This window comes from Dermochelys coriacea, chromosome 4 (assembly GCF_009764565.3).
Source record: "Dermochelys coriacea isolate rDerCor1 chromosome 4, rDerCor1.pri.v4, whole genome shotgun sequence".
Lineage (NCBI taxonomy): Eukaryota > Metazoa > Chordata > Testudines > Dermochelyidae > Dermochelys > Dermochelys coriacea.
Genome location: NC_050071.1, coordinates 115,288,129 through 115,302,556, shown reverse-complemented (window position 1 = coordinate 115,302,556; position 14,428 = coordinate 115,288,129). Strand labels below are relative to the sequence as shown.

At 44.7% G+C, this 14,428-nt stretch overlaps 1 protein-coding gene across 4 annotated transcripts in view; it reads left to right on the top strand.

Moving 5' to 3' along the window:
• C1QTNF7 (C1q and TNF related 7) overlaps nucleotides 1–14,428 on the top strand; it is a 59,694-nt gene that overhangs the window by 33,256 nt on the left and 12,010 nt on the right. Inside the window, exon 1 of one of the 4 annotated variants that reach the window (XM_038399931.2) lies at nucleotides 12,752–12,961. The exons of 2 other annotated variants lie outside the window; for them this stretch is intronic. In XM_038399931.2, the coding sequence (XP_038255859.1) occupies nucleotides 12,850–12,961 (112 nt within the window). In that variant the 5' untranslated portion in view covers nucleotides 12,752–12,849. Of the gene's footprint in view, nucleotides 1–12,751; nucleotides 12,962–14,428 lie in introns of those variants that run through there. One more of the 4 variants, XM_038399933.2, reaches the window with a different exon arrangement.

Sequence of the window (14,428 nt, the reverse complement as noted above, 5' to 3'; positions counted from 1 at the left end):
GGCCCACCTCTCAGCTGGGCTGTAGGGTTATAGAATCTAGAAGACAACAGAATTACAAGGGCAACAAACAATAAAACAGGAATGAGAGTGAGGGTCATAGGTTTATAACAGAGGATACAGATAGGGACACTGAGCAGAGAAACCTGGACAGCGTCCACTTGCGAAAGGTGTACGATTGACAGCCCCAACACGTAGTGGCATAACGAGGGGCACGGATCCATGTTCACGTCATGCTCCCCATCAGTGCCTGGCCTGGGCAAACTAATGATCCAACCAGTGGACCAAATTCGGTGAATAATCCTGGTCACCTGAGGCACATTGTGCAGACACTAAGAAGTAGCATAACAAGCTCTATGCCTATTCCATTCTCTTAGGACAGTCATCAGCTGGGAATGCCTTTTGTTGTATTACTTGCGATTAGTGATTTTTGTGATGTGGACTGGTACCCACCACGAATGGGGCTGAGATGAGAGCACCAACTCATTTCACAAGCACCACTGAAGCCAGACAGTGACAATCTTCTGTCACTAATGACCCAGACCAAATTGACACCACTCATCTGAAGGTGAAAGGGTCTTTGTTCCAATTTTCCCCGTAGCCATTTAGTCCTGTACCTATATCTCCTAACTTAATATGCAGTTTTACTCTAGAAAGTAACTATATAAATGGTACCTTTTTGCCCAGCAGATCTGTTCTTTTTCTTATTCAGAGTAATAGCTGCTTATTTTAGTGATAAAAATAAGTTTCCCCTGCTTATCACTCATGTTAATACTGCAGAATAAACACGAGGACTGAGGCAACTGGATTCCATTCCATCTCGCACATCATCAACAGAATCCTAATCTGCTATACTTTGGTTTCAGTGAGAATGCACAGGGGTTTGCAGAGGTGTAACTGGGAACATAATCTGAAGACAATGGGGTTATAGAGATCTGCAGAACCTTCATTATTGATGATGATGCTCATGGTAGAAAGAGCACAGTTTACACTTGGAATTAAGGTTGACGTTGAAGTATTTAGAAAAAAAATTTTTTTTTAGTATATTGAGTGTGTCTGATGTATTATGTTGGAAATATTTGTGCCAACAGCATGGAGCCCTTCAATGCCCGTTTTCAGAAGAGAAACACATTTTCAAACATGGATGATTAATATAAAAATGAGGCAAAGTAGAACTATTATTTTATTTGATGGCATTATTCTGTTTGTGGCATCACAACCATCCCAAATATGATGTCACAGGAATCGATGGGTTTAGGTGAGGAATAGGCAGCAGGAACAGATGAACTTCTGTCTAGACCTATTTTCATGAAAATATTCCAGTAAATAAAACAAACAGAATAAGGAAAATACATGGGAGAGATTCTGTATAAACAGAATTGTCTCCTAATAGAATGTTGTTTTATGGTTCCCCCCACCCCCAATTAGGTATTAGTGGGTCTATAAAACTTTAGTTTATTTTTTTAACTTTTTAGTTTATACATATTTAAATTTTCTCAAAGGAAAGAAGAGAAAATAGAACTCATACAATAAATCACTGTATCTGACAGAAAGAAAATGAGACTTCTAAGCAAAATAGATATGCAGGATAATAGTAAGTCCTCTATTAGGTTTGAGTAGGGGAGAGCTCTCCATCAATAAATGTAATTATCCCATTCAGTATATAATCTCTATTTAAAGCAATAAATAAAATCACAAAAGATACCATATTCTTCAATATGGAATGCAAATATCTGACAAAGATAAAACAAAGAAAAAAAAGCTAATCAGCTAGAGAACAAATCTAAGTAGATAGTTTATTTAGGCCATCAGAGAATAGATTTATATTGGAGCAAATTAACTCTATTATTCATAGTCAGATCTTTAGAATCTTTAATAATACCTTTGATGGAAAACACATCCAAATGAGCTTCAGGGTTTTAAAGAGGCACTAAGTGAGAATCAAGAAACCTTTGACTTGGTGAAAATTTAAATATATATAAATTATTTCCAGACAAAATTATGCACTTGGGGTGGGGGGGAATAGCTGCTTGGGCAGGTTTGAAAGAATTCAAATGTAAAGAAATTCACTTTTTGTCAGGTTTATATTTTTGATTCATCTTCTTATAACTTCAGGTTTATGACTGGAAAGGATGTTTTTAACAAAGGCAATAGAAAGTTATTTAGTGCTTTTAGTATTTTTTGCCACATTTGCTAGTCCATACATTTTTCCACTCACTGTAGATTTTCATCAAAGTGGAAATTGCAAAAATCTTTTCTCAGCTTGGAATCTTGAGATGTATGTAACTTGAACCTGTATGTGCCTTGATTCCTCTTTTTGTGCTTTAACTGTGTGTTTAACTGTGCAAAGAAACTTGTAGGGGTAACCTCTCTTTTCATGGTTTAACTGAAATACCTAAAAAAGACCCATGGTTGTATGCAGTGTTGTTGTAGTCATGTTGGTACCAGGATATTAGAGAGATAAGGTGGATGAGATAATATCTTTTATTGGACCAACTTCTGTTGGTGAGAAAGACAAGCTTTTGAGCTTATTCAGAGCTCTTCATCAAGTCTGGGAAAGTAGTTTCCTAGAGCTGAAGAAGAGTTTTGTGTAAGCTCGAAAATTTGTCTCTCTCAACAGAAGTTGGTCTAATAAAAGATATTACCTCACCTACCTTGTCTTACTAAGAAAAAAAACCATGGCAGTCAGCTGGCACTGATTTGTTTTTTTAACACAGACTTTATCACTGCTGTGGATTACTGCAGTAGATACCCAAGGTACTACAATAATCCACCATCTGACAGTCATATTGACCACTGGTGGAGTCTGTGGGAGTTTTACCTATGAATCCCTGTTTTCCTCGAAGGAATTTGTAGACTTTGACACTGCTAAATTTCCAGACACTACACAGTCATTCCAACATGATGGCCTTACTGGGAACCAATCCAAACCATCAAATGCATGTTGGCAAAGACCCCTTCCTCAGTGTGCTTGAGCACCAGAACACTACTACTGAAAACTGTTAAGTCAACTGGACCAAATATTGATGCCCTGTACAAAGAAACATTGGGAACCTGACACAACAAATCCTAACCAGATATTCATACAAGTTAGACTGCATGATAAATGACAACCACAGTATTACTACAGCAAGTCAGCTAAACCTTTTTCAAGGTGAAATTCAGCCGTGGTGTAAGGAGTTGCACATCACTTAATTGCAGTGACGCTGTGCCCACTTGCATTAGGACTGCATTTGGCTTTCAGCAGTGTTCTCTGACACAAGTGATGCCATTAGAAAGTCAAAATCTGTCAGCTGCTACCACATGACCTCTCATGCTTTATGTACTGGTAAGGCTATGATTTAGTCACGGGTATTTTTTAGTAAAAGTAATGGACAGGCCATGGGCAAGAAAAAAAAAATTACAGCCTGTGACCTGTCTATGACTTGTACCATAAATACCCCTGATTGAACCTTAGGGGAGGGCACTGCCGGGGGGAGCTCACGGCACTAGCAGCCGGGGAGGGAGCCCCAGAGGGCCAGCAGATACTCCAGCCGCCGCTAGGGGTGGAGCCCTGGGGCCAGCTGCTGCTTCGGCTGCCCCAGGACTGCTGCCAGGAGCTATGGCTGCTCCCACCGCCCCCGGGACTGCTGCTTAGGCAGTCTCTGGGGCGAGCCACATCGGCCGCTGGTTGGGCAGTCCCCAGGGCCAGCTGCCTGGGGCCATGAGAGCAGTGGCTGATGCGGCTAACCCCGGGGACACTCCAGCAGCAGCTGGTGTGGCTGGCTGCAGGGCCGCCCGAGCAGCTGGCCCCACTACTTGGGTGGCCCTAGGGTCAGCTATACTGGCTGCTACAGAAGTCACAGAGGTTGCAGGAAGTCACAGAATCCGTGACTTCTGTGACAAACACAGAGCCCTACATGTAGGGAATAACTGCAGTAACTGTTGCTGAATGCTGCTTTCAATGAGTGAAGAACAAAGAGTATCTGAAAGCTGCTTGGGAAGTAAGACACCTTTTCTCCATTAGCAGAGTAATATCAGCACTAATTATTATTATTGTTATTATCCTCTTACAGATAGGGAAGCTGAGGCACGGCAAGATTAAGTGATTGTCGCAAAAAAAATAGTATCTGACAGAGCTGGGAATAGAACTCAAAGCCCCGACACGAACTGTTGTGCTTTAACTTCAGGACTATCTTTTTTCCTCTGGATAGGCCTTGTCCTGCAGCACTGAAGTTAATGGGAGCTTTGCATAGGACTTAAATGGGTGCAGAATCAGGCCTAATATGCAATAATAATTACATGTCCAAAGTTAAAGTTATGATATAGCAGAGGCAACTAGTGCTCTTCTCAGTATGGCTTCATTAGCTTTCCATTTTGCACTCTGTTTTTCTAAGCTAATACACTCAGACTTCGATTTGTGAAAGAGTTTTTGGGATATATTGCAACTATATATATTTGGTAGATGGCCAAATAGATTTACAGACTTGTAGGAACTGTATGTAGCAATGTGGTTTTGTTTCTTCCAATGTTTGTGTGAAAAAAAAAGAAATAATTAAGCAAGATACAGCTTTTTTGTTTTTCCTGGACTTCTCTTTCTTTGAGATTTAAATCTGTCTGTAACAGGGTGCACACTATGCCCCTCCGGTTCAGCCCTTCTCCCCCTCTTCTCAGAGACTTAGGGACACCTCGGGATGGTGCAACACCCATGCTCTTTATTTGTGATCAAGTCTCCACCACAAGTTTCCAACTATGTATAGGCTTTTTACAACAGCTTGGCCTACCTCAGGCCCGGCCAGCAACAGACTAGGAGACCCCACCTCAGTCCAGTCCAGTCCTGACCTTCCCCTCTTGGTCTCCACCCCTACCCCACTCTCACTTCCTCCCAACCTTATAGCTCCTGCTAACGAGGCTGGCAGGCATGGTCAGTTAGCCTGATGCTTTCCTGGTATCTATCCAGCCCCAATCAGGGGGATTATATTGGGGCTGGAGTGGCAGGAACTGATTAAGGTCTCTCTAGCAGCACTCTGCTACACACCTCCCACCTTAAGCCACCCCTGGGGGGGGCCTGATCCAGCCCGTTCTGCCCATGCCTGGGAGGCTGCTCTGGGTAGGCCTGCTGCCGCCCGTTCGGTGGTCCCCCGGGTCAGTCTATCCCCCAGCCATAAAAGGTGCACTGAGTTGGGGGGACTGCCCCACAAGTCTACTGCTATCCACAGGTCCTCACACCAGTTGCAGCCTCATGGTCGCCTTTCCTGCTGCTCCCCTTTTTTGGCTGGCAGGGGAGCTGGGTGGGTCTGTACCTTGCCCTGGCCACCCAGGGCCACAGGTGCAGTTACCCTGCCCAAGGGGGTCTGGCTCTCCCTGCCTGGAGGCTCCACCTTCAGGCATTCCTTGGGGCCCTCCCCCCTTTCGTCCTTGGGCCCCTTCCCCTGGGGTTCTATAACGGGACACTCCTTCGGTCCCTCACCCTCTCCTGCTCTCACTCAGTTGTCTAAGGTCTTTCTCTCCTGTCCTCTGTTTACCTGGGTCCTCCGTCTCCCTGGGACCACCGGGCATAGGGGGTCTCCCCGCCCGTCACCGGGATCTCCCCTCCCTTCTTGCTGGAGGTCCCCTTCCACAGCCTCCTTTCCCCTTCGGGATGGGGCCCCAATCTGTCCCCACTACCATGGGGTATGGCAACCCCTCTATCACCCCACCCGTTCACAGGCAAACCAGCCGCTGACCTCCAGGGGCACCTGGACCACAGGACAGGGTCTCCAATCCCTGTGGATGCATTCGAGCATCATTCTCGCCCTGGGGATAAACCACTGGGGCTTCACCAGCCCTCTCTGAATGAGGGAGTGGTCTGAGGCCGTGTCCACTAAGCCCTTCTGGGGCTTCCTCCCGACCTGCACGGGGATGGTGGCCAGTCCTTGCCCCTGCTCACTCCCTCCACCATTCATCCAACCACAAAACTCGGTTAGCCCACACTCCATTTCTGGACAATCTCTGCATTTGTGTCCCAGCCGCCCACATCACCAGCAGACCAACTGTCCCGGGGGACTAGAGGCTCCCTTGTTCTCCTCCTTTCTTTTCTCCAGGCTTCTCCTGGGGATGGTGGTTCTCAGGGTTTCTTCACACAGTCCAGGTCCCGGCCTGTCTGACCCTCCTTTCGAGGAACATCTGCCTCTGTGTATTCCTCAGTCAGTTTGACAGCTACCTCTACCATATTTGGCTGGTGCCTCCAGAGCCAGACTCCTGGAGGCCCTACACAAATTGTTCCAGGATCACCATGTCCATAATTTCTCCCACTGTCTGGGTGTCCGGCCTCAGCCACCAAGTGGCCCAGTCCATGAGTTTCTGGGCAAAAACTTGGGGCCGCAAACACCCTGTCCACCAGGCACCCGAAATTTCTGTCAGTACTTTTCTGCGGACAGTCCCATCAGGTCTAGGATGGCCGCCTTCACTGTATCATAATCTTTGGCCTGTTTGTCACTTAAGGCCATACAGGTAGCCTGTGCGTCGCCGGACAGATAGGGGGCCAGTCTTAGGGCCAAGGTTGCCTTGTCCCATCTGGCACTCGTGGGCCCCCCCCTCAAATGTACACAGGAAGGCGCTGGGGTCATTGGCGGGGCCCATCTTACAGAGTCCCAACTCTGGTACACAGCTGCCATCACCTCCCGGGGGACCCACCCAACGGAGCAGGAGCTGCTGCTGTACGCTGGCCTGCTCCACGATGAACTCTTGGAGAATCTTCTGTTGTTCAGCCTGCCAGGCAAGTAAGGCCTGCCTCTCTGCCTGGTGAGACTGCTGGAAGGGCTGCAGGGTTTTCTGCAGCTCCTCTTCCCGTTTAGCTAGCCATTGCTCAGTTCCCTCCATCCTCAGGTAGCTGGCGGTGACTTTGTGATCCCAGACAAGCTCCCACATGTAACGGGGCACACACCGTGCCTGTCCGGTTTAGTCCTACTCCCTCTCTTCTCAGAGACTCAGGGACACCACAGGCTGGTGCAACACCCGTGCTCTTTATTTGTGATAGAGTCCCCACCACCAGTTTCCAACTATATACAGGGCTTTTTACAACAGCTTGGCCTACCGCAGGGCAGGCCAGCAACAGACTAGGAGACTCTGACCTGCCCCCACCCTTGCTGTCACTTCCTCCCAGCCTTATAGCTCCTATTAACGAGGCTGGCAGGTATGGTCAGTTACCAGGCAAGCATCAGGCTATCTACTCAGCCCCAGTACAATCCCCCTGATTGGGGCTGGAGTGGCAGGAGCTAATTAAGGCCTCTCTAGCAGCACCCTGCCACACTGTCTATTTGAAATGCTATCTTCTGTCCAAGTCTGTACATTATAAGCACACACAGAAAAGATGAACTCCAGACTGAGGAGCTTGAATAAAGGAGGAGCTCTTTTAAACAGGCTTTTAAGTTTTTCTTAAATGTGTACTTATAGTAAGGTCGTGTGACCTCCCACTGAGCCTGACAGGAAGGAACCACTCTCCAGCCCCTGGTGGGTGGAGCCAGGCAAGCCACGCCCCCCCCATGCCCAAAGCAAAGGGGTAGGACAGAAAGTTTAAAAGGTTGGCCCTACAGCTCAATTGTGTGACAGCCAGGGAAGGTAGCAGATGCTCCTTGCCAAGCTTTGTGCTAGAGACTGAGCTCCACAGTGTCAAGGACACAGTGGAGGTGCTTGGACTGCCAATCGGTCAGTACCCAGAGGAGCTACTGGGACTGCCACTGGCTGTGTACCCTGGGGAGACAGAGGTACACTCAGAAGGGGTAATAGGAAGTAGCCCTAGGATACCAGACATTAGTCTGGTTGTATTGCCAAAGTCTAGGTCTGGGCTGGGACCCTGTGGAGTAGGGTAGACGTAGGTCCCTCTACCCCCTGCTGCCAGCCCCACCCTGTGGTGGCACCCTAACATAGGCCGGATGGCCTGCATTTGTCTGCTGTCTTCCCCAGCCAGTAAGCTGGGCCTTAGTTGGCTTATTCCTCTGCCCTGCCAAGAAGGCCAGAGCCCTTAGATGGTTTATTGATCTGCTATGCCCAGAGGACCAGATCTCTTAGATTGCTAATTCCTCTCTTGAGTATTGTAAAATGTAGTGAGGTGGGGTGGCCTCCTTCTGAGCCTGATGGGGAGGGACAGCCACAGAACCACTACAGTATTCAAGAACACTTCTTATGCTTGGTCAAAGAAGCAAGTTAGCTATTTAGGGTTTTATTATCCATAATAGTGTGTACATTTTAAAAAAAATCCCCCAAACTAAAACTCTACTAAAACAAAACACACCAGTGCACATGCATTTCTCCCTTTGAGAGTGGATGAAAGAAAGAACAAACCACATATGACAAATGTCAATCATGTTACTTAATACACTACTGGAAGGTGTGCTAATACTATGATGTTGAGTTCAGAATAAGAACCTAACTAGACTAGAACTGCCTTATACTTTATGTAGTTATTCCCACCATTGTAAAATGGATGTAAAACACTCCCAGATCAGGATGGTATAGTTTTACTCCCACTTTGGACAAGTATAAACATCTGCACAAAGTATAAGGTAATGGAAAATTGGCCCCATAAACTAGAAACACACAAACTAGTGTTTATTATGAATTAATATATTTACTTAATATTAAGAAATCTGTGTCAGGGAATGCGTAATAAGTCAGAGAGTGCTGGAGAATGGCTTGCTGTAGCTAGGTGGACAGGTTTCCTGAAAAAGAAGGAATATTACATTGTACCTGCTAACACACTTAGCTCATTGCTCTTCTTCTGGGCTGCTAGAATGTGGACCAGACCCTACTACAAATGGAGATAATTGAGGGTAGGCCTAGGTGCAGCTGGATTTTCTAAGGATTGTGATGAAAGCAGAGACATCATCCTTTTGACTTTCGTGTGGAAACTCAAGTCTTTCATTTGAATAAAAATATATCCTCCCTCCACCCCCAAACTTTTAAATTGTAGTTTGAGTACAAATGGTTTCTAGATCTTTCTCGAACGCAAGTGTTCTTTAACTTCAGTTTCATAGACACAGAGATTAGCCTCATTGAAAGTCATTATGTTATTTAAAGGTATGATTTAATTCAGGAAGATGCATTATTTAAGCAGCTTGTTAAAGTTGACATAGTTAAAAACCCTGCTATTATCAAAAAGCAGACATTACATAGATTTAATTCTATTTTTATATTTTTCTGGCTGTTACCTTAAGAATTTGACATGAGCCATAACAATTACATACAGCATGTACCAGGCCAGATTCTGTTCTCTATTATACCAGTGTAAATCTGGAATGATTTTACTGAAGTGAATGGAGTTACTCCAGACTTGTACTGGTGTACTACTTTGATTCTGGTGTTTAAGAGTATGTAGAATTTGACCCAGAATGTCCACTATACCAGACAATCTGGGAACTATACATAAAGCTTTGGGGCTAGATTTTTATCTCCTTAGTGACACAGCTGCAAATCCAGAAAAACACTATTGAAGTTAATAAAGCTATTACAGTTACACTTGTCTAAATAAGATCAGGCTCTAACCCTTGATCTGTAGCAGACTTGTGACTGGGACATCTGAGATCAACATCTCAAAACACTTCAGTTAGTGTTACAGGGTAAAATTTTCAAAAGCACCTAAATGAGTTGGGAGCCTAAGTCCCAATTTCTAAAGTGACTTTGGCACTTAAGACTGGCAATAAAACTTAGGCTTCTAAGTGTCTAAATCATGTTTGAAAATGGGAACTTCAGCTCCCTTTAGGCTCTTCATAAAATTTTATCCACAGCTCTTAAGAGTGTAAAGATTCCTTCTTATCCAGAAATCTTTTCTTCCACAACACCCATTTTCTTTGGCAATGTCTGTTTTGAAATGCATTGTCATGCGTTTTGTAATACACATTTTGAGAGTTCTCATACATAGTTCTGGGAGTTTCAGCGAGACAATTGGATAGTCTTTGCTTAGAATGGGATTTAAAAAGTCCTCAGTACTGATCTCTTTCTTCCCATTGATGTCAAAGGAAGTTTTGCCATTCTTAGAAGCATAGGTAAGTCCAGGGTCAAGCACTTTTGAAAATTCCCATCATTCAATTCTGACATAAAATGTCCACCTGAGGGAAAGATTAAAAAAATCAAGCTTGATTTAAGATGATACCATCAGCTTAATCAGTAAGAATATTACTTAACAGTTGTAGAGTGTTTTATATCTTCAAAGTGTTGCACAAATATTAATGAGTTAACCTACAACAGCCTTGGGTTACACAAGTATTTGTCCTAATTCTGTAGCTAGGGAAACTAAGACATAGTGGACTAGATCCTCAGCTGTGTTTAAATGTCCATGTCGTGCAACTGCCTGGGGCTCCCAATCTGCCTGGGAATGAAATGCATCTATTTGCAACCTCCCCCTGAACTACGGAACTAAGGGTGTGTCTACATTGCTATTAGACCCCTGAGGATGGCCCATGCCAGCTGACTCAGGCTCATGGAGCTCAAGCTAAGGGAATTTTTAATTTTGGTGTAGACATTCAAGCTGGAGCCTGGGCTCTGGGACTCTTCTTCCCTCACAGGATCTCAGAGCCCAGGTTTCTGCTCAAGCCCAAACATCTACACCAGAATTAAACAGCCCCTTAGCCCGAGCCTCCCAAACCCAAATCAGCAGGCACAGGCCAGCTGTGGGTTTTTAATTGCAGTGTGCACATACCCTCAAGGGCCAGCTATGCCAACTCTACATTAGTTGTGAATTTGCCAATGCAGAAAAATCTCCAGCTATCCCTTTGAGTCAGCTTTACAGCTTTTTTATGATACCAGAGAAGCATAAAGAGTCCCTCGGCCTGGTCTACACTTAAAAAGTTTTGGCAGCATAGCTATGTCAGGGACCTGTATGGAAAAAATCACACTCTAGCTGACATAACGATACCAACAAAAGCACTAGTATTGTACCAGTTATACCAGCAGAAAAGTTCTTTTGTATAAATTCTTTTGCTTGGGGAACTGTTTTGCCAGTATAAGCTATGTCTCCACTAGGAGGGTTTGCACCATAGCTATACCAGGAAATCCTTTCTAGTGTAGACAAAGCCCTAGTGTGGGTCAGAGAAGGTAAGTGGCCAAAGAGCCTGTCAGTAGCTGTTTCTGGCTCCTAGTCCCATACTGAGTTCACCAGACCAATGATTCTCAAAGGTCTTAAACATGGAGATGACCTCTTCCTCCCAAACAGTCAAACACTTCTCAGTTTAATCATAGATTCATAAATTCTAAGACCAGAAGGGACAATTGTGATAATCTAATCTGATCTCCTGTTATCAGACAGACCATAGAACTTCCTCAAAATAATTCCTAGATCTGATCTTTTAGAAAAGCCATCCAATTTTGATTTAAAAATTGTCAGTGACGGAGAATCCATCATGACCCTTGGTAAATTGTTCCAGTGGTTAACTGCTCTCACCGTTAAAAAGCCATGCCTTATTTCCAGTCTGAATTTCTCTACTTCAACTTCCAGCCATTGGATTGTATTATACTTTCCTTTGCTAGATTGAAGAGCCCATTATTAAATATTTGTTCCCCATGTAGATATTTGTAGACTGTGATCAAGTCAACCTTTAGCCTTCTCTTTGTTAAGCTAAATAGATTGAGCTCCTTGAGTCTTTCACTATAAAACATGTTTTCAAATTCTTTAATCATTCTTGTGACTCTTCTCTGAACACTCTCCAATTTATCAACATACTTCGTCAGAATGGTTTCCTATCCCCTTCCATCTTTGCTGTGGCTGAAGTGAGGGCTTAGATCTCTGGCTAGATGTTCATTTTTGAGGGATTTTTTAGCACATACATAGTGGCCTGGGTGATACCATTTGATCAGCCTCCAGAACTGAATAATTTGTAAGGGGGAGAATAAATCCCTTCTATGGGAGTATCCTTTCCTGATATTTTTTTATTTTAAAATGTTGGTATTTGGTGCCTTCCAAAGGCAAATGGGGAAAAAATAACTCTTCAGAAGTCTCTACATTCTAATAACTTCCACCATGACAGGAACAGGAGGTAAGCAATATTGGAGACAGGGATACATTCAGCAAGGAAATCCCCCACTCCCTCCCTGCCCTATATGCACAGCCTGCTTCCCCTTCTGCCCTGCCGCATTCGTACCTATGCAAAGTGAGTACAAAATGCAACCCAGTTGTTAGAGAAGCATCTTACATATAAGCAGAGTCAGAATAAGCTCTACCCTGACATCTGGTGGTGAGTTGTGGAAAAGGACTTCAGTGGCTGATCTCATTTGCATGGGCACACCCACCCTGCCTAGCATGATGGGACTGCTTGCCCAAATAGTCACTTTGGCTGCTGTAGGATCCCCAGTCTCTTTGTTATTGGGGTAGGAGTAATAAAGTGTTGTTATCCTGGTTATGGAATCAAGGACAGTAGAAATGGTACTTGGCATTTTATGGTGGAGGGACTCACCCTCAACTAATAGCACTCACTAGGCAAGGGGCATGGGTTCCAAAGCCCAGTGAACTGAGAGAGAATGGGGGACAGGTATATGTACTTGGTAGTGTGGGTTTCCTGCTGAGGGTCCTAAACACCATTTTGATACCCTTCCCCCTTGTCTCTCCACTGTGTAATAACAGAACTACTTTTGACTCAATTAGAAGTTTTGTCATATGCCGCAGAGCTGGAATCACTGATTCCTAGGTCTAAGTATTAGACCTACTTTGGGCTAGTGGTTCTGCTTGTGCTAGCGCTGGGCCCTCTCCTACTAACAGCTGAAATCACTAAAGAGCTGAAGTTACTAAGAGCTGAAATTGCTGTGTTAAGTGGAGGAGTTGAAGACATATTGGTGAGTGGCTAGCAGGATGGCTGGCAGAGAGGGGCAGCCAGCAGGGCAGCTGGTGGAGAGGTGCAACTGGTGATGAAGACTGCAGCAGAACCCCATGGAGAGGCATGGCAATTGGTTGTCAACCCAAGCAGTGGAGCATGTAAGATGCCACCATCCCTCCCCCTACTTCCACCCAGGCTCGGAGGTAAACTCTGCAGATGAACTTCTAAACTCTTGGGGCTGCACTGACCAAGAACAGGAACTGTGGGAGGGGTGACTTTTGGGTTGCTAGACTTAAGATCCTGAGGGGAAAAGGACACTGCCAAACTTACTTGGGGGTGGGTCTTTTGCTCATGGTTTGTGTTATGAATCCTGTTTGTAGTGTTTCCCCAACATAATGCCGCATTGTTTCCCTCCTTTATTAAAAGGCTTTTGCTACACTCAGACTCTGTGCATGCAAGAGGGGAAGTATTGCCTCTTAGAGGTATGCAGGGGGTGGTTGTCCCAGGTCACTGGGTGGGGGCTTGAGCTGGTTTTGCATTGTGTTATTGAAACGGAACCCCTAGATACTGAACCCGGCCCTTGTTGCTCCAACTCTGATGGGCAGAAGGGTTACATACACATGTATTTGCTCTTGTTATGCACAGGTGTGGTGCTGTGGCACAAGAAGCAAAGCAATGGAAAGTCAGCCCTTGTGCGTGAGTGACTCACACACACATTTTCTATTACTTTTAGTCTTTTGTCTCTTCCTATGCCTTTCAGGCTCTGCCTTGTTCTCTTTCCTGCCCTCTACCTCTATCTCACTTGCTTCCCTTCCCTTTCCTTTTTCCTTGACTGCATTATCCCCTTCTGCCCCACATGTGACATTAGGGCTAGTATTATAAATGTATCATGTTTGGTAAGGAAGAATGTTCTAGTGCAGGGGCCCTCAATCTGATGGACTCTGGCAAGAGTATAGAAAAGTGATTGTGGGAAACCTGAAAGAATCAAGCCAGTCTGAAATAAAAGAAAGCAATGGGAGTTATCTGCCTAACTCACTGAGGCACTTTTGTAAATTCCATTAGGTGCCTGTCTGTATCTTTTGGTAGCTAAACACCTTTGTAAATCTGGGCCCCGGTCAGAAATGTCATTAAACCTGCAAACTGAGGGGCATCCTAGAGCTTTGCTCTGGCGATCTGCACTGTCTCTGTTTTTGGAAAGGTGAAGGAAACCCTTCAGAAGCAGCTCTTTTCAGACATATACTTGTGTCCTGAGTTTTCTAGTGTTAGATAATGAACATTCTTTTTTGTAAGATACTTTCATTTTTCCCCACAAGCCTGCTGCAAATTGCATGAGCAACTTTCCTAGATTCTGAGCTTTTTTGTGTCAGGAACAAAAAAGCACAAAAAGACAATAACAACAGCATGATTTAATTTTTTGTATGTGTTGGCAGTAAAATAACTGTCCATGTGTGCCAGCCCAAATATTACAAATACACTATAACTATCCAGGCCAACATAGTCAGCCTAGGTCACAGCAGGGATCCAGAACAGCTTGTAGGGCAGCTTTTAGCAAAATAGCTGGGACCAGAAAGAGCCAGATTGTTTGGAGTCAGAGACTGAAAACTAAAATGAACCCCACCTTGATGCTCCTCAAACCACACACAGTGAAATCATGGGCAAATTAATTTTAT